The following is a 19,305-nucleotide window of genomic DNA, read 5'->3' on the forward strand; positions in this document are numbered from 1 at the left end:
TCTGATTGAGGGAAATCGCTGCTCGGCATCGGTGTCGGTCGACACCAGTTGGGGTGTCGGTCGACACCAACGCGAGGACGGCTCGGGACTTTGGCGAGTGTCGATCGATGCCATGTGGAGGTGTCGGTCGACACAAACTAGGGTTTTCGGGAGTGTCGGGCAGGGTGTCGGTCGACACCAGTTTGGTGTCGGTTGACACCAGATAGTCAGTGTCGATCGACACCATCTGGTGTCGGTCGACACCCCCTGTTCAGTTACGATGGATGTTGCATGCTATGTATATTGCCTGGTTTGTTTTATTGATTGTTGTTTGTGGCATGTAGAGATCTTATTGCTTGTGTGTATAGCCCAGTAGATGGGAGGATTGCCTCACTGAGTGTTTATCAAATACTCATGCATCTCAATTTGTGTTTGTGGTGCAGGTAAAGGCAAATTGTGTAGCGTGGAATCATGGCGATGAGGAGGAGGATGATCTAGGGTCTCGTTTGTGTGGTGTTGGTTATATTATTTATGTTGGAACCTTGGTTAGAGTTGTGATAGGTTGCTGGATAGATTGGATAGGAATGTTATTGTATTGATGATGTATCGTTTCTGTATTATTGGTATGTTTCCGCTGTGCATATTGGTTGTTATTGGTTTAATGAGGAAATGGTGGTTTGGGTGGTTCAATTAAGTAGTATGGGATGCTTAATTATATGTTGTACTTATTATTAAAAAGAAAAAAAGGGGCGGTCGTTTCATTTTGGTATCAGAGCCTTTACGGTTCTAGGATGGTTAAGTGGATGGTTAGAGCGGTTAGGAATTTAATTGGGTGAATTATTTTCTTTTTGCTTGATGCATGATGTTGTGTGATGGAATTGATTATGGGTAGTTAGTCAATTTGCATGTGGTATGGAGTCCTAGTATCATCCTCTTCGAGCCTTCAATGAGATTCCACGGTAAGATGTGTGTTTGTGTGCGGTTTTGATTTGTGTACTTAGCTTTCTGTTCTGGGTAGTGCAGATGGTTAAGGGTGGAGCTGTTGCTGGTCGTGGACGCGGACGTGGTGGGGGTCGCGGTCGTGGTCGTGGTCGTGGTCGTGGTAGGGGCAGAGTCCCAGCAGTGAGTGAGTCTGTTGAGCAGAGTGTGACAGCTGAGGGTGTCGGCGAGTCGCAGGATTTCCAGGAGGGGTCCATGAGTGTGGCCGGTGGTGGTACTGATAGGACCGTAGGCGCTGAGGGGGTCGGTGCGGGCGGTGTCGGTGCTCGAGTGGCCGGTGGTGCTAGGGTTCCGGGTGTGGGAATCCTAGCAGGTGGGGCTCCTGTGGGAGGTGTGGACCTGGCGGGCTTGTTGACACAGCTGTTGGAGCGGATACCAGGTTTGGGCCCGGCTCAGGCTCAGGTAGTGCCACCAGTGGTGGTAGAGGAGCAGCAGCCAGTGGCTGCGGATGTGAGAGCTCATGCTCGTTATTTGTCTATGCTGAAGGAGATGCATAAACTTTATACTGAGAGGTTTTCGGGTGGTACAGACCCTACTGTGGCGGATGCGTGGAGGACGAGTGTGGAATGTAACTTCCATACTCTGAGATGTCCTGAGGAGTTTTGGGTGGACATAGGGGTCCATCAATTGAGTGGTGATGCTGAGGTGTGGTGGAGATCGATGGCTGCTAGGAGAGTGCAGCGGGAGATGACTTGGGCTGACTTCGTTTTGGAGTTCAACCGCAAGTATTTTCCTAGAGAGGCATTGGATCGTTTGGAGGTGCAGTTCCTTCAGTTGTCTCAGGGGACACGGTCAGTGCGGGAGCTGGACTTGGAGTTCAGTCGACTTCTTTGTTATGGGGGTCGGGCTATGGAGCCTGAGGAGGCTCAGATCAGGAGGTTCTTGAGGGCCCTACGTGATGACTTGAGAGTTCACTGTAGAGGGAGGAGTTATGCTACGCGTGCAGAGCTGGTTGAGACTGTAGCAGAGATTGAGGAGGATATCCGGGCACAGTCAGTGGTGGCCAGTCCAGCGGTTCAGACAGAGGAGACTTCGGAGCAGAACAATCCAAACAAGGGTAACAAGTCGGAGCAAAGGCATAAGAGGAAGCGGGAAGACACGTCAGGTATGCAGCAAGGTGGGCGAGGGTGCTTCGGATGTGGGAGCAAGAACCACAGGTTGGCAGACTGTCCCAAGAAAGGTGATTCACAAGAATATCGTCGATCGTGTTACCATTGTGGAGAGGAGGGGCACATCAGGCCTTTTTGTCCTAAGTTGAGACAGATGATGGGGGGTGCGGCACAACCGAAGGGAGGACCGGGTGCTCAACTCAGAGATTAGTTTGGCTTCTGATTCTTTTTATTTCAGCTACGTATTTTCGTTTGGAGTTGTAAACGTTTATTGCACTTGAGGTTTTTAATAAAATGCAGTTTTTCTTTTTTTGGTTTTTGGAATTTGTGGATCTTGTGGAAAAGAAAATCGCTCGGGAATTCTATAAATGGAAAGTTTCCATGCGTAGGAAGTTTCTAAAAACATAAAGTTCTAGGAGTAGTTAGAACTTGTGTTAGTGGGAAGGGTGTTTGTAAACACCGAGGAGTTGGGATGTTAGTAGTGAGACATGGGGGTGGCCATGGCTGTGGTGATATTCTCAGAGAGGATATGGGGTCGGTAGGACATTGAGATGTTCTACGCAGATCACGGGGGTGGTCTAGGTTGGAAATGCTTATAGACGTTATGACCGTTTGCTTGAGGGACGGGGGGTCCTGAACAACTCATAAGGAGATGGGGGTTCTCCTGGGGGACGGGGGGTTTCCTGGATACCGATAGCTCGAGGGACTACGGTCCTGAGGGTGGCAGAGGAGATGGGGGTTCTCCTGAGGAGATGGGGGTTCTCCTGGTACCGTGATCTTAAGGGTGACGACCCGAGGGTGAGACGGTATGGCTCAAAGACGGGGGTCTGAGAGTGTGATCGGTATGGCTTGAAGGTTGCGACCTAAGAGCAGATGAGTTGGTGGCAAAAGTGTCAAGGGCGTGGAAATAAGAATGGTAACCGGATGTGGAATTATGAGACTGATGGGGTTCAATCTCAGGGTTACGGTTGAGATCGGAAGCGGATCTCGGGATTGATGGGGGTTCAGTCTCGGGGTTTTCTATGTGTTGACCGGGAGGGTCAGGTGTATGCTGGTCGGGAGGACCAGAGTGGTGATGACCAGTGGGTTCTGGGTGGTTTGGACCAGTGGTGTCCTTGTGGTGGCAGACCAAATGGGTGGATGGTAGGAACCGTTGCGAAGGTGTTTTGGTGAGTTTGCGGATGAGTGGCGGTGTGTTCAGATTCGAGGACGAATCTTCTGTTAGTGGGGGAGAATTGTAACACCCGCAAATCAATTTTTGGTATTTTGGTAAGGGTGTCGATCGACACCTTCTAGTGAGGCATCGATCGACACCAGTTATGGCCGGTTTGGTCGGTTCAATTTTAACTGTCCGGTTTGCGTGGTTGGTTTAGGGAATCCCTAAATCGAGTGTAAAAGAGGGGAAACGACCTACGGTCGTGTTTTTGGGGTTATTTGGCCGCTTTTAGAGAAAAGGGAAGAGAGAAAAGTGTTCTTGAGCTTTTGGGAAGAGATTGAGAGATTCCTTGCTGTTCTTGGGAGATCTAAGGCTGGGAAGGTGTTAGAAGCTTGCTAGGAGTGAGGGAATTCGTCCTTGTTGGTCAGAATCTTCTTGAAAGAGGTGAGTGCATGACCATGGCTTATCTAAGCTAAGATCTCTAGATTCTATGTGATTTGGTGCTTATGTGGTTGTTTCTTTGAGTTCCCTATGGTATTTTCGTCGCTGTTGTGGCTGGGTTTGGCTTCTGGGAGTGCAAGGAGCGGATTGGAGAAGATTGGAGGCGAGATTCGGAGTTTCTGATCGAGGGAAATCGCTGCTCGGCATCAGTGTCGGTCGACACCAGTTGGGGTGTCGGTCGACACCAGTTGGGGTGTCGGTCGACACCAGTTGGGGTGTCGGTCGACACCAACGCGAGGACGGCTCGGGACTTTGGCGAGTGTCGATCGATGCCATGTGGAGGTGTCGGTCGACACAAACTAGGGTTTTCGGGAGTGTCGGGCAGGGTGTCGGTCGACACCAGTTTGGTGTCGGTCGACACCAGATAGTCAGTGTCGATCGACACCATCTGGTGTCGGTCGACACCCCCTGTTCAGTTACGATGGATGTTGCATGCTATGTATATTGCCTGGTTTGTTTTATTGATTGTTGTTTGTGGCATGTAGAGATCTTATTGCTTGTGTGTATAGCCCAGTAGATGGGAGGATTGCCTCACTGAGTGTTTATCAAATACTCATGCATCTCAATTTGTGTTTGTGGTGCAGGTAAAGGCAAATTGTGTAGCGTGGAATCATGGCGATGATGAGGAGGATGATCTAGGGTCTCGTTTGTGTGGTGTTGGTTATATTATTTATGTTGGAACCTTGGTTAGAGTTGTGATAGGTTGCTGGATAGATTGGATAGGAATGTTATTGTATTGATGATGTATCGTTTCTGTATTATTGGTATGTTTCCGCTGTGCATATTGGTTGTTATTGGTTTAATGAGGAAATGGTGGTCTGGGTGGTTCAATTAAGTAGTATGGGATGCTTAATTATATGTTGTACTTATTATTAAAAAGAAAAAAAAGGGGCGGTCGTTTCATTTTCCAAGCATCTTCTTCAAATTGATCCGTGAAATAATGGATCAAGTGATTTGGAATGGTTGCGAAAATTTTGTCACCCTGTTTAATGTAAATATATAAAAGGAAGAACAAAATTTTAGAACTATCTTGAAATTTACATATGTGTTTATAATTACAGAAATTTAAAAACACATAATACTTTTACTTACAAAGATATCACAAACAATCATTTCAATACAGCCTTCTTCTTCATCTGTTTTTCGCCATTTCCGAAGAACCTTGACACAAATACGACCATAAGAATCCCATGTATACATGTTACGTAGTCGATCAAAGCCCAGATTCATAATATCAGATAAAGAAGGAAAAAAAAAAATCTTTTTGGAAGGAAGTTAAATGAGTGTGCACAAGGTGAAAATAAAGTATTGGAAAGGGAAAATTATATATAGAGTTAAAGATGCATATTGAGGTATTGAGATTCACCTAATTTGATCGTGTTTGAGTAAAAGAGTAATTATCGGGATTATATTCAATGTATAAAGCAAAACTCTGATATTCAATCTGAAATAAATGATACGGAAGGACCGAGCAAATTCATGGCTTGCATGAATGTGAGGATGGCTTGCATGAATGTTTTGTAAAAAAGAGAAGATTCACTTGTCATTTAGGATTGAACGTTTATTAGTAGCTATGAATTAAAGAGAGATGTATACATTGAATATTTTTAAAAAATTATACACAAGATCATGTACTGATTAAAAGGCATTATTACAAAGGTCATATTTAACAGTATTCTATATATAAATTGTATAGAAGATAGAGTTGGTAAATCTTCATTATAATTTTATTCAATAATGAAATCATTAAAAATTAAAAACAATAAACCATAACCAATGTCGAAATTATAACTTGAAATTATACATGATTATCATATTTAACAGTATTTTATATATAATCTGTATAGAAGATAGAGATGGTAAATCAACTTTTCGAAAAGTAATATAACTACAAAATCTTAGTTGTAATTTTATTCAATAATGAAATCATTAAAAATAAAAACCATAAACCATAAGCAATGTCGAAATTCAAAATTCTCAAAGTAGATAATAAAAATCAAAGGAAATTAATTCAACAAATGGTTTAGTTCCTTCGAAACACCAGCAGCATTAACATCTTCCGAATCAACCAACTTAGAACAATGTTTTTTGGATGTAGATGATTGGTCATCTCTTTCGATCGCGTTTGATGAACCTCTTTTTGATGATGGTGTGGAAGAGGTTGAAGCATCGACATCAGATGGCTCACCGCCATCAGTAAGCGTTAAAGAACCCTATGAACATAAATGTTACAGTTATAAATCAAATATTAATCTTCGACAATCAAATTATATATATATAAAATATTGATACATGACCACCAAATAACATTGAAGAAGGATCTACATATGTGTTTGAAGGGACAATCTCAAGATTAAAATTATTCCTGTCAGAGCACAATGCAGCCACATTGTAAGTGGTGGAGTTCCCCCTAATATGTTTTGACTCGATAGAAAGGAGGAACTCGAATGTCTGCCCTTCTAAAGCTTTAACTTTGGGAGGGATAGATTCAGGATCTTCTAGCTGATATAGATATAAGTAAAGTGATTGTTTATGACTGAATGATTTAAACAATCTAAAGGTTCGAATAAAACGTTATAAACAAATATACGTCTATAAACATGCATAATTACCAAATTGTATCTACTGTTTAAGAGTTCTGAAGCTTGCATTCCAACCATATTGGCAGCGAAGCTGTAAAACACCATACATTTCGATTCTCCAGTTTCGTCTTTGATTTTTAGATAAATCCAGAACCTTAAATTATTTTATGTTAAAATTTCGTTGATTTTATGTTAGTGTTATATAGAAGTATATAATTAACTTATATATAAATTTAGGTGTAAATTTCAATAAGAAACTTGCTTGGGAGAGACATTTGTTGTATACTCTTTGCAATACTCACAAAAAAAACTTTGGTGATGGTTTTTGCTTTTCATCTTCCAACTTAATGCCTTGCTCCACGATAGTCTGTTTATTGCATTTTTTACATGCAATGTAGACCCAAGCATAGTCTCTATCGACTTCCAATACTGTACAGACAGTGCGACACATCTCTACCTATAAAGATTTCTTTTTATTAAAATTTATTAAATTTATAATAAATTAAAGGATAAAAGATTGTTATAGCGATAGTATACCTCAAAGGCATGAAGGACTTCTTGGATAGTTTTCACTGGGTATTCTTCTATTTCTTCCTTTTTAGGTTTTCCCCAAAATACTTTCTTTTGCAATGAATCCATGATCGTCAATTGCAAGCCATCATTAGAAAGCCTAAGATTCAAGGTGCACGGGTTATTAAATTTTGACAATAGACGAGAATATATATAAAAGTATATGACGAAAGAAACTGACATATGTCTTAGTTCTTCAACATCAGAAATTACTGGATTGATTATAACTTGTGACCAGTCCCATTGATTTTGAACAGTCCAGACATCTGTAAAAATGGTTGGACGTAAAAAATATATAATAATTATTTGGTCCGTTTTGAATATGTTGGAGGGATGGAAAATATATACCGTTATAAAAATGGACTTTAGCAAATCTTATTAAGCTAAAAACAATACCATCAGTAGACTCGTGGCAAGCTTTACTTATTATTTGGGAGCAAGTACCCCAAAGAGTACACAAAACACGTGTATCCCTATGTAAAAAGTAATATACAAAAATGATTAGATGTTGTTTTGCAATATTTGTCAGGTGTTAGATAAATTGTAAAACAGATGTTAGATAAAAAAAAACTTACTCAGAATTTCTCAGGTGGAAGTCGATTTTGGTAGTTGGTTTGTTAGTTGAAGTTATTTCTTTAATTTCACCACACAGTCGACAACTTGACCAAAGAAATCTGAGATAAAAAATTTTGGTTAGTTTAGAAGTAAAAAGTAGGACATATTAATGTTAAATGTAATATGATAAACGTACCGAATAAAAGACTTTCGTTTTGCTTCCCGGAAAGCACATCATCATAAGATGCTAATGAAAGAAACACATCATCAGATATGTTATCAGAAGGGTTAACAACTGTTCTCGATGTGAAGACAATCTTCCATTTCAATTCAGATAGCTTGACAGCACCATAAGTAGGAGAAAAATTAAAAGTTGAAATAAGGATCCAACTCCCTTCTTTGAGTTTCCCTTCAAACGGTCTGATTTGATCCTTTTTCACAGTAGCAACTATCTTATCACCCTACAAAATACAATTATATAATTGAAAAATCAGGTAAAAATAATTATATATAAGAACGATAAGAATGAAATGAATGATTACTACCGCAGAATCTACTAAAAACATTTCAATGGTTTCTCCGATTTAACGTTGTAATTCCTGCACAGATGCAAAATCTTGACTTGTATAAGCCAGTTGACTCTATAGGGCCTGAGTGACTTTAGAGGGGAAATGGGGAGAGGTGAGGCTAACATTTTCGTTTCTTAAGCAATGGTTGTGTATGAAAATAAATTTCTTTGTACAATGAGTGTGTTCTTATATAATTTTTACGATAGTGTATCGAATTCTGACAAAAAAAAAAGATGGTGTATCGAATATTCACACCGATAATTAAGGTGGTACTGGTTTAATGATCCGATAATGTCAAGAGGAATAAAGATCTCTATACTAAAAGAGTTAAGGTATCTTCTGAGAGAATATCGGTTACCATATATTGTTACAATTTAAAGTAACATTATGGATTTATATGGTAATTATCATAGTCGGTTTAGATATTTATGAAATTTATTTAATAGTAGTATTTATCGAGTACGCTAAATTCACTACAAATGCGGGATTTTTTATTTGTAAGATCTCTAACAAATATGGTTAATGGTAGATTTGAGATAATTATGGAATTGATTTAATGGTATTATATGTCGACGAAGATAAATTCACGAAGAATGCAGGATTTTTTAATACTAAGATCTTTAACAAATATGGTTAGTGATAGATTTGAATAATTTATCCGTAACTTTGTTTGGTTTGTTAATATGGGCCGGCAGACCCAATAGGTATAAGTAAACGAATAGATTTGAAATTAACGGTTAGGATGTATTATTGAACGGTCAGGATGACATTATAAGATCGGAAATAATAAAACGGGTCATTTTAGATCCGCGTGTTTATCCGTTTAGGAGGGGGTGGAAATTTCGTCATTACCCTTTTAAAAAATCGAATATTTGATCATAACTCCAATGGCATACCTTTGTAAATTTTTACAAAACAAAGTTTATAAACGTCTTTAGAAATAATAGTAGGGATGACATGTTTTTGTAGTGATATATATATATATATATAGTATTACAGCATAATGTCACCTTGGTTTTTAAGATAGGCATATAAACGACATCGATTCATAATTTTATTAATCATATCCGTAAGACAAAGTTACAAAGAGGAAGTGGAGGAACAATGAAACAAAGGAGTGCAAACTTGCCGATTACACACACACAACCCCATTATCCATTATTATTGCATGAGAACGTAAATAAAACAAAACATCAACTGTATGATTCATTCATTTATAAGTGTTCAACTTACAAGCACTGGTAGTTCGCTGGAGCTGTTCTACCGCAAACATTGAGGAGAACGGTGAGATCGATGGGAAGGCTAAGGTTGAGTCCAAGAACGTTAGCCTTGACCAAAGTGCAGAGGCAGGCTGCGGCCTCAAGGTCAGCCAAGCCTTGGATGAGAGTGCAGCATGGCTGTACAGGTGGGCTTCCCAATGTTATGTTCACTAGCTTGAGCACATTTGCGCAAAGAGCGACCTGCAGGGTATTATCAGGACAAGTCCCTGTGGTCGCAGTGGTGTAAGTGAAGAAGAGGAGGTTGAGGGAAAGGAAGAGTGCAAGGGAGGTTCTTGGAGCCATTTGTTTTGTGGAGTTGAAAAGGCTTAAGAAGTTGTAGTGAGTTTAAGTTTGTTTGAGATTGGTGGAGAGAAATGTTAAGTGGTTAGTGGGTATTTATAGGGTTTTCATTAGGAGAGAAATGTGAAGGTTTTCACTAGGAGACAAATGTGAAGGTTCCGATGAGTTGACTAATTTTTAAAAAGATAAGATTCGATTATTAATAAAACTTAATTTTCATCATTCTTCAAATGAGCTGGTAATCTCTAAAACTATATGGTTATAACTAGCATTTGATCCGCGCTATGCGCGGAAATTAGATGAGGGTGTTTTTTTCGGTTGTTTTGTTAATTTATTTTTTGGTTATGTATTTTTCCTTTTTCCATCTGGTTATGTTGTTTGTATGTTTTCCTTTGCTCTTTTGTTGGTTTATTTTTTTTTATGTACTTTCAACTAGTATAATGTATTTTTTTTTATTTTTAATAAATTTACATCATTATGATCTTTTTTTTTGTTTTCAAAAAATATAGAATTAGAAGTTAAGTTTGTATAGTAATAGTTGTTGTCTCGTTTTAGTCGTTAGTTGTGCTTAATTAATACTTTTTGTCATTTTGTCGTCGGAATGTTATTTTGTTTTATTATATGTGGTTGTAGATAATCTTTTAATTATTTTATTATTTAATTACTAACCTGTGCAAGTAGTTTTTTTGTCAATACTTTTGTGTTTGTAGTGATTAGTTAGTAGTTTTTGATTTAAAATGTTTAAAAATCTCAATTACTTACAATTATGTTTTCATTCTTTTTTTTTTTTGTGTTTCTGCCGTTGGTACTTATTTTCAGCAAGCCTTAAAGTTGTATTGGCCCGTTGGGTATTTAGTGGTATATCATTGAGGTGGGAATGGCTTTGTTCCCTTTGAAAATATGATGTCTCATGAACGGATAGTAAGAATTTTGAAACTATTTCCTTGATGCTTCTAATCCTACTCCATTCATCCCTTTCATCGATCCACAAACTTTATTTTTTATTTGGTGTATTTGGGTGTTTTCTTCTTCGCTTCGCATCCGTAGGGGGTAATTGGTTCTCCCCTGATGTTTTCGTTCCAAATAAGTTTTAATTAGTGTGGAAATCTGTTCTTTTTGAAATTGTTTTTTTTCCTTTCATTTCCTAATTAATTTTTCCATTGTTTTTGAGATCTTAGTTTTAAGTTTTGTTTCGGTTGGCTGCATAGTGTGGGTTTCGATTGGATGTGAATTGTGTGTTGTAAAATTAAATTTTCGCCTCTATGATGCTCTTTTAAAAAACATTTTGGGGTGTATATTTTTGTGTCCGGTTTAGTAAGTCATTCAATTTAGGTCTAATGTGAACAAAATGTGGAAATTAAATTTCAGGTTCTTTTCCTTCAACTAATGGTGTATGTATCTCTTTCATTTTTTCTGTTTGGTGATGGTTTTCTCAATTGCTGGCGACTAATTTTAATTGAATTTCAGTTGTGTTTCCCTGATCCTCTGTAAGTGTTTGTCTTTTTATCGTTTGAGTAGTTTTTTCTTTTTATGATCTATGTGACCCTGAAGCTAAAGACCTTTTTGCATATGTCTATCTCCTGGTGGTCGTAATACTTTTAGACCTGTTTTTGAGATGGTTTGTGTGAAGTTTCTTCAATATATGTTGATTTTGTATGTTCTATTTTTGTTGTCATGCTAAATGGTGGATTTTTTTTTCTCAATCGTTTGTATTCTTGCTATACTTCCAGTTATGTTCTCTCGTTTGTATTCTTGACGGCAGAGTGGAGGTTCGTAGAGAATAGTTTTATTTCTACAGCATATAAAAAATGTATTACTAATGGATTGGGCTTTAAAAATATATATAACTGGGTTTTTAAAGAAATATGAAACAAAGAAATATGAATTGTTTAGTGGATTGTGCGGAACATTTAATAAAGTAGCTTATATGACAGTACGAGGAATGAGGAGAGGTAACTTTATATATATAGATTTTAACGAACGTACAACCTAGTTGGTGCCTTGGTGGTAATAAGTTATATGTCCATCAAAACAAGAAAAATTGGTTAATTGATGAGATCGTTTTAAACTTTTAACACCAACTTGAGATCTAAAGTCAATTTGATAGTGTGGAAAAAAAAACCAAATTTGTCGAACTTAAAAGAAAAAAAATTGTGAATACTAATTTGGCCAATTTGCAGTTTTTCAACTACGGAAGGACAGCCTTGTCCAATATGAATTGTTACAAAATAAATTGCAAGAGTTAGAGCCAATATATGACAAAATCATCGTTGTTATTCCTCTTTCGGATAATATGTTTCTATATTGAATTGAGATGTATGCGCGAGATCATACTACTTATATCCTTTTGCTGAATCACTAACATATAATTGCGTGTATTAGTGGTATCTATTTTATCATATTTCGGATTCTAAATTAGGTCGAATATGCCAAAACGTGGTTCACGGCATGGGTAGTACGGCTATAGGAGAGATCGAGAATTAGTACTAATATTGATCAATCGAATTAGTAAATTATTTTCTTTTTTTTATGGATTAGAATTTACCTTTACTTAACGACATAGTATTTCTATAAAAACTGAAAAATGAAAGAAGTTGGTATGGTTCAAATAGTTTAAACCAAGTAATATGTGGTGGTGATCATCCTCAAGACAAAGTTAATTTCGTAAACAAGTAAGAATGATCTAAAAGTTTTCTAAGCTCAAACACTAATCTCTTGAAACTAGGAGAAACTATTTTAAATTTCAAACCCTTGTAGTCTATGCTATTCGAACTCTGCTGGCAGGACTTACCTTCCTTTACCACTGAAACAAAGCCATTCGGTTTAACAAATTTTTTGAAACCTCTCAAACATAGCAAATTGTCCATCAAATAAGAGTAAACTCATAGGCCTAAAAAAAGGTTCTACTAAAAGATAGCGGTCTAAACGTTATATTATGTCACCATATACATCTATATGGATATTATATTGTTTCATCTGAAATCTTAGGCTACACCACATAGATAATAATAATCAAGTGATTGAGGAGAACGAAGTTGAACTTTTGGTGTACATATATTTCTTTTTGAAAGTTGACCCGAAATATTTGGGATGGTTAAAGCTTTAATTCAAATAACCAATTACATTCTGATGCTTCGGTTTTGATAGGATATTATTTATTACCAAAAGAACATGGTCCACACTTCATAATATTTGTTAACAATTCATAATCTATACTCCCCAAGAATTTAGTTGAAATATACAAATGTCTCGTGTCCTTTTCGATTGTCATTGGGCCAGAATTAAAAGAAAAAAAAAACATATTTTAATCCTTATATGACCAGAATTTAAAATTGACTTTAAAATAAAAGAAAAATTATGAACGTGTTTACCGAGTCAGAAACAAATCAAGAAAAAATTTCAAGATTCGTAAAGAAATGTTAAAATTAAAAATAAACTATGAAAAAATAAATTTTAATCCTCACTTGATCAAAATTTTGAAATGATTTAAAAAGAAAATGTATTAACAAACATAACGAGACAGAAAAAAATCAAGAAAAACAATTCAAGATATATAGAAGAAATGTTGAAATAATTATTTTACTTGCATTATTATTAATTACTAGCAATTAATATACTTAAAGAAGATATTACAAAGAATAATACAACTTAAAGAAATAAAATCTTTGACAAAATCTTTCTCTATTAAAAACTAACGTGTCATGGGTTAAAATTTGAATAATTAGATTCAATTTCATATATTTATTTCGTTAAATTGTATAATTTTATATATTATAGTAAACTTTGTAAATAATTTAATTTGAAATACTTAAAAGTAGTTTAATTTGATATTTGTATATAACACAAATGTACTAAGACACGGGTCATTAATATATTACTATAATATAAAAGAATTTCAAAAATCAAATAGATTATTAAAATTTCAGATACATAAACTAATACAATATATTAAATTTTTATTTTAAAATAGAAAATATACAAAAAATTATATATAAAAAAATTAAACTTCTAGTATGTTTCTATATTGAATTGACATGCATGTGCGAGATTATACTACTTTTATCCATTTCCAAATAAAAACATATAATTATATGTTTTTATTAGAAATATTGAAATTCCACGGAAACATTTCATGGGTACACAGACCCCCTAATATTTTCTAAGATAATCGAGTTCACCGACTCTAGTTTAAAATGAAACATCTATATTAATATTTTTGAAGTACATTTTGTGTTATGTCCTTTTAGGTTTACTTATTTAAATTTTTATTTACAACATTAACCCCTCAAAAATTTCCAAAGATAGTATCACGACAGATTTTGTTTCCTAAATCTATATTAACATTTTTTAAGTACATTTGGTGTTTTACCCTTGAAGTTATATGTAATTAAAAATTTATTTACAAATTTAATCCCTAAAAGCTTTCCAAAAACAACATCATTTCAGATTTTGTTTCCTAAATATTTTACATTTCATTCCAACCAAAAAAAAAACAGCAATCAATATTAAATAGAGACATAAACTATGATATATTTTCCATTTTATTTTCCAAACATGTGAGTTTTGATTATTAACGTAAGAAGAACTTCGATTCCTTATTATTTAAATATTATAATTAATATATATATATATATATTTAATAAAATTTAAAATATTATGACTATGTAAAATTAAAAAAAAAATACTATATAATGTGGTTATAAAAAGCCAAAAAAGACATGTTGGAATTAATAAAATATTATTAAATATGTGCTAAAACGGGTTAAATCCTTATTTTATTATTTGCCAACACTATAAGTATTATAATATCTGACATATAAAATCAATTTATTTTACCTAGGATTGTGTAAAATAATTAATTCATTAGGAAAAATGTGACTTAATCACATCATATAAATGACTTATTATGTATTTAGATCCCTTAATTTTTTTGTTATAATAATTAAAAATCGAAATAAATCTCAAACACTAAACAAAACAAACTAAATATAATAAACAAATGATCATATAGTATATTACATGTTAAAAAATTAATAGAAATATTTAGTCGTACAAACGGCCGGAAAATTAGGTTATTTCTCTATTTATAAAACATCCAATATTTAACAAACAAATAGAATATAAAATATAAATAATAATAAAACTATATGCACGCGGTATACCGCGGGTTAAAATCTAGTATATATGAAGACCTAATGGCAAGGAAAATGCATTACTTGCTAATGATTAGTTTTTTTATACACGTGAGAAATACGAACAATCCAATCATATGATAAAAAAAACTATAGCACAAATGTACTAAGACAAACAACGGATGAGAATCACCGATTCCTGAAAAATTGGTTAATGATGAGATCGTTTTAAACTTTTAACACAAACTTGAGATCTAAAGTCAATTTGATAGTGTGGAAAAAAATCCAAATTCGTCGAACTTAAAAGGAAAAAAAATTGTGAATACTAATTTTGCCAATTAGCAGTTTTTCAACTACGGAAGGACAGCCTTGTCCAATATGAATTGTTACAAAATAAATTGCAAGAGTTAGAGCCAATATATGACAAAATCATCGTTGTTATTCCTCTTTCGGATAATATGTTTCTATATTGAATTGAGATGTATGCGCGAGATCATACTACTTATATCCTTTTGCTGAATCACTAACATATAATTGCGTGTATTCGTGGTATCTATTTTATCATATTTCGGATTCTAAATTAGGTCGAACATGCCAAAACGTGGTTCACAGCATGGGTAGTGCGGCTATAGGAGAGATCGAGAATTAGTAGTACTAATATTTGATCAATCAATTTGTAAATTATATTCCTTTTTTATGGATTAGAACTTACCTTTACTTAACGACATCATATTTCTATAAAAATTAAAAAAATGAAAGAAGTTGGTATGGTTCAAATAGTTTAAACCAAGTAATATGTGGTGGTGATCATTGTCAAGACGAAGTTAATTTCGTAATAAAGTAGAAGTGATCCTAAAGGTTTTGAAACGATCGTATCCGGATTTTCAATGTTCACACAGGACACACGAGAAACGATCTCGTCGGAATCCTATAATTCCGACGAGACAATCAGCGTAAAAATCGCTCTTTAGAAAAACTCTCACAAATACACTAATCCCCACTTCATCTAGTTAGTGAGTCGCACAACCAACCATCCCTAGTGACCTAGTAACAAGAAAGGTGGGCTGAAATATTTGATTCCATCCAGCTACGGACAACACTTCCCCACGAATACTCAAATTCACTAATAACCCCTCTAGTGTCGAACGGCACCTCCACCTAGTATCGAACATCACCCATCACACCACTTGCGAACCAACATACATGGTGTCAATCGACACTCTACTAGTGTCGGTCGACACCGACGCCCACGGCATCACTTCCATCGATCTCCTGTAACGCCCCCAAACCGTCCTATGGCTGGAAATACCCAGAATGGCCTAGAGACGCCACTTTGGAAACAGTCACCAACGATCCGACCGAGGTTCTAAAACCCATTTATTGCATTGACCGGTCCATCGGTGTGGTTTCCACCACTTTAGACACCACTTAGAATTTTCAACCCTCGCGATGCCCAAGTGTTGTGCTGTCCCGGACTAGGATCTATGAGTCAATACTCGTATTCGAATATAAAACCGAATCTTTCACTAGATTAAATATTTCACAAAGTTTAACAAAAGATTTATATCGTTTTTATGGCCAGGCCTAATGCCAAAAAGATTATACAGATTTTTCTTATAAATATAAACATACTATTTATTTTACACAAAGGCACAAAAAATACTTTCCGGGCTCCTATCGTCCAACACGCCCTCTAACACCCCTCTATTGGTTACCTGCAGGACAAATATTATCATAAGTAATCTAAGATTACTTAGTAAGTATCAGGGGTCCCTGCAGAAGATTAGATTCTCACCCCAATCCCAAAATCACAAGGAATCAATCAAGCAACACGCAACAAGCAAACATCACACAAAAAACAAGCAGAGAAAGCATGCGGAAGCTAAATAACAGCATATGCAAGCAATCAACAACATCCAAACTTGAATAAAAGAGAAAGATTTTAAAACAAGTTTACTAGGGCCCAGATATGCTGCCTCTAGCCATATAACTCATTTCTCCGCATTGCAACCACAAAGGCATGCAACCAGAATTTCCCCCACTTATACTACACCGTCGTGTAGAAGCTCCGGCCATGGTAGCTAACCAAATCTATCCGAGCATTCGACATGCAACACAGCCCTTTCGTCTGATGCATGTCGTAAACAACCAGGCGAAGGTGAGACACATCCTTGTATTAGTGTGCTTATGGCTGTTGGACCTCTTGTCACAACGCCACACACTAATACCTTCCATTTCATGGATATTTATGTTTATAAGCCTTATAGAACTTATAACACACTAAGTACAACCACTTAACCTCACATGCAATAGATGAAAAATGCAGATCTGCGATCATGCATATGATCTACTATGGAGCACATCCCACACGTAGTAACCAACACAAGGTGCATGCAAAACTCAAGAAAATCTAACAAGAAATTCAAGCAGAAATGCAACTATATGCACATGCAAACTGACACTAGATTGAGTCGTTGACAACAATCTAGTTCAGATCTATACTCCCTGAACTCACAGATTTTTGCATATCTTCATCTTCTTCAATCCCCAACTCTTGCTTGCTTCAACTCTTCTCTTCGCAGATGAGGCAAACAAACAACTAAGCTTCCATACTTAGGAGAATTTCTCTCTTTTTCTGTGTACTCTCACTCGAACAGCCTCTAGGCGTCTCTCTCTCTTTTTCTTCTCCAAATGAGAGAAATGAGGCTATTTATAGAGAGTATGGGCGAGCTCCTCTGTCCACATGCAGGGGGGGGTATGTGTCATCACCATATTTCTCCTTCAACACTTGGGAAAAATATTATAGTGAGGTGTCACTCTCTCATGCTTCTCTACATGCGGTGAGTGGGGGAATATTCCTCCCCACTTCCTCTCTTGGGCGATTAATTAATTGCTTAGTGGTTCCTCCACTAGTGATTAATTAATTAATTTCTACTAGCTCCTCTAAATCTGCCAATAAAATATTATTTTAGTGGTTTCTTCCTGCTTCCCGCAACCTTCTTTGTTCACGACACTATCTGCATGGACGTCCACTCATCCGTTTCCGTACGCTGTCCTGCGCGTACCGCGTACGCTGGTACGTACCAACTGATCGGCCTGATGCTTGATTTACTTTTTCCCATATATCTGTCGGCAATTCCTTTCTGCTTCCAAATTACTTCCTTTTTGATCTCTTCCCGGGTCGATTCTTCAGGAAAATTTTATTCCGTAGTGAGGGTCACTACATTCTCCCCCCTTATTAGAATTCGTCTCGAATTTTATAAGGTCTCTGATGGCCCTGCCTTGTCTTCTTCATCGATAAAGAACTGAGGATACTTGGCTCGGAACCTCCATTCGTCTTCCCAAGTTGCAACCCTTCGGTTCTGTTTTCCCCAAAACACTTGGATCTGCTGAATTTCCCTCTTTTTCAGCTTCCTATTCTGGCGTTCACCAATACTCATTGGTCCTTCAGGGTACGTCAGGTTTGTCTTTAACTCCTGAATTGGTTCTTCCACGATCGCATTAGGATCTAGAACATGCTTCCGAAGTTGAGACACATGGAAGACCTTATGCAAGCGGATTTATTCCGGCATGGCTAGACGGTAAGCATCTTCTCCAACTCTCTGTTCGATCTGGTAAGGGCCTATGAACCTTACCGCCAGCTTTCCAACTTTCCCAAATGTATCTTTCCCTTTCTGGGCTGTGACCTTCAGGTACACCCAGTCTCCAACATCAAACTCCACTTCACGCCTCTTCCGATCGGCATACTTCTTTTGACGATTTTGGGCTTTCTTCATATTCTCCCGAATGTACTGGATCTTCTCTGTCGTCTCGTCAATCAGCTCATGATCAAAACTCGATCTCTCCCCCTACTTCCGTCCAACAAAGCGGGGTTCTACATGGCCTTTCGTACATAGCTTCGAATGGAGACATGCCGATACTCTAGTGATAAATATAGTTATAGGAGAATTCAGTCAGAGGTAAGTTACCTTCCCAATCTGCAGACCAATCGAGCGCGCATAGTCGAATCAAATCTTCTATGGTCCGAATTGTCCTCTCTATCTGCCCGTCCGTCTCTGGATGAAATGAGGTGCTCATGTATACATCCTTTCCCATTGCTCGCTGCAAATCTTGCCAAAATATCGATGTGAACTTTGGGTCGCGATCGGATACTATGTTGGCTGGCACTCCATAAAGTCTCAAAATTTCATCAATGTACTTCTCCGCTAAGTCTGCGGCCTGATCGGTACTCTTGAAATGAACCAAGTGAGCCACCTTGGTCAAACGATCCACCACTACCCAAACTACATTGTTAGCCCTTCCTGGCCTTGTGGGTAATCCCGTGATGAAATCCATCAAAATCGACTCCCATTTCCACGTTGGTATAGGTAAATTGCGTAGTAAACCTGCTGGTACTTGATCCTCCACTTTTACCCTCTGGTACTTGATGCTCCAGTTTTACCCTCTGGCATGAGTCGCACTGACTCACCCACTTCGCTATCTCCCGCTTCATTCTGGGCCAATGATAGTATCTTCGAACATCTCGGTACATCTTGGTGCTTCCCGGATAAATGCTTAAGGCAGAGATATGGGCTGCCCTTAAAATTTCATGTCG

At 37.0% G+C, this 19,305-nt stretch overlaps 2 protein-coding genes and 1 pseudogene across 2 annotated transcripts; all 3 read right to left on the minus strand.

Moving 5' to 3' along the window:
• Positions 1-5,750: 5,750 nt before the first annotated feature.
• LOC147948239 (uncharacterized) lies at positions 5,751-8,017 on the minus strand. The gene is made up of 8 exons (XM_087465910.1): positions 7,997-8,017; positions 7,648-7,912; positions 7,078-7,162; positions 6,864-6,996; positions 6,638-6,783; positions 6,357-6,417; positions 6,037-6,246; positions 5,751-5,957 (listed from the first exon to the last, which is right to left on the minus strand). The coding sequence occupies exons 1-8, from the start codon at positions 8,015-8,017 to the stop codon at positions 5,751-5,753; spliced, it is 1,128 nt and encodes a 375-aa protein (XP_087322036.1).
• Positions 8,018-9,052: 1,035 nt separating this feature from the next.
• On the minus strand, positions 9,053-9,641 carry LOC104748299 (putative lipid-binding protein AIR1 pseudogene; annotated as a pseudogene).
• Positions 9,642-17,968: 8,327 nt separating this feature from the next.
• On the minus strand, positions 17,969-18,806 carry LOC104748309 (uncharacterized). Its single transcript, XM_010469974.2, has 3 exons — positions 18,680-18,806; positions 18,347-18,513; positions 17,969-18,256 (listed from the first exon to the last, which is right to left on the minus strand). Exons 1-3 carry the CDS (start codon positions 18,804-18,806, stop codon positions 17,969-17,971), a joined length of 582 nt encoding a protein of 193 aa, XP_010468276.2.
• Positions 18,807-19,305: the final 499 nt, after the last annotated feature.

Source organism: Camelina sativa, chromosome 2, assembly GCF_030686135.1.
Source record: "Camelina sativa cultivar CO46 ecotype springtype chromosome 2, ASM3068613v1".
In the NCBI taxonomy this organism is placed as follows: domain Eukaryota; kingdom Viridiplantae; phylum Streptophyta; class Magnoliopsida; order Brassicales; family Brassicaceae; genus Camelina; species Camelina sativa.

What these genes read in the sequence shown, in the direction of transcription:
- LOC147948239 (XM_087465910.1), bottom strand. Translation starts at nt 8,017, where the DNA reads ATGTTTTTAGTAGATTCTGCG. An exon ending in TGTTTTTAGTAGATTCTGCG is followed by an intron (nt 7,913 to 7,996) that starts GTAGTAATCATT and finishes TGTATTTTGTAG; the next exon opens with GGTGATAAGATAGTTGCTAC. An exon ending in GTTGAAGAACTAAGACATAT is followed by an intron (nt 6,997 to 7,077) that starts GTCAGTTTCTTT and finishes CTTGAATCTTAG; the next exon opens with GCTTTCTAATGATGGCTTGC.
- LOC104748309 (XM_010469974.2), bottom strand. Translation starts at nt 18,806, where the DNA reads ATGGGAAAGGATGTATACATGAGCACCTCATTTCATCCAGAGACGGAC. An exon ending in TTGGTCTGCAGATTGGGAAG is followed by an intron (nt 18,514 to 18,679) that starts GTAACTTACCTC and finishes ACGAGACGACAG; the next exon opens with AGAAGATCCAGTACATTCGG. An exon ending in GGAAAGTTGGAAAGCTGGCG is followed by an intron (nt 18,257 to 18,346) that starts GTAAGGTTCATA and finishes CGCTTGCATAAG; the next exon opens with GTCTTCCATGTGTCTCAACT.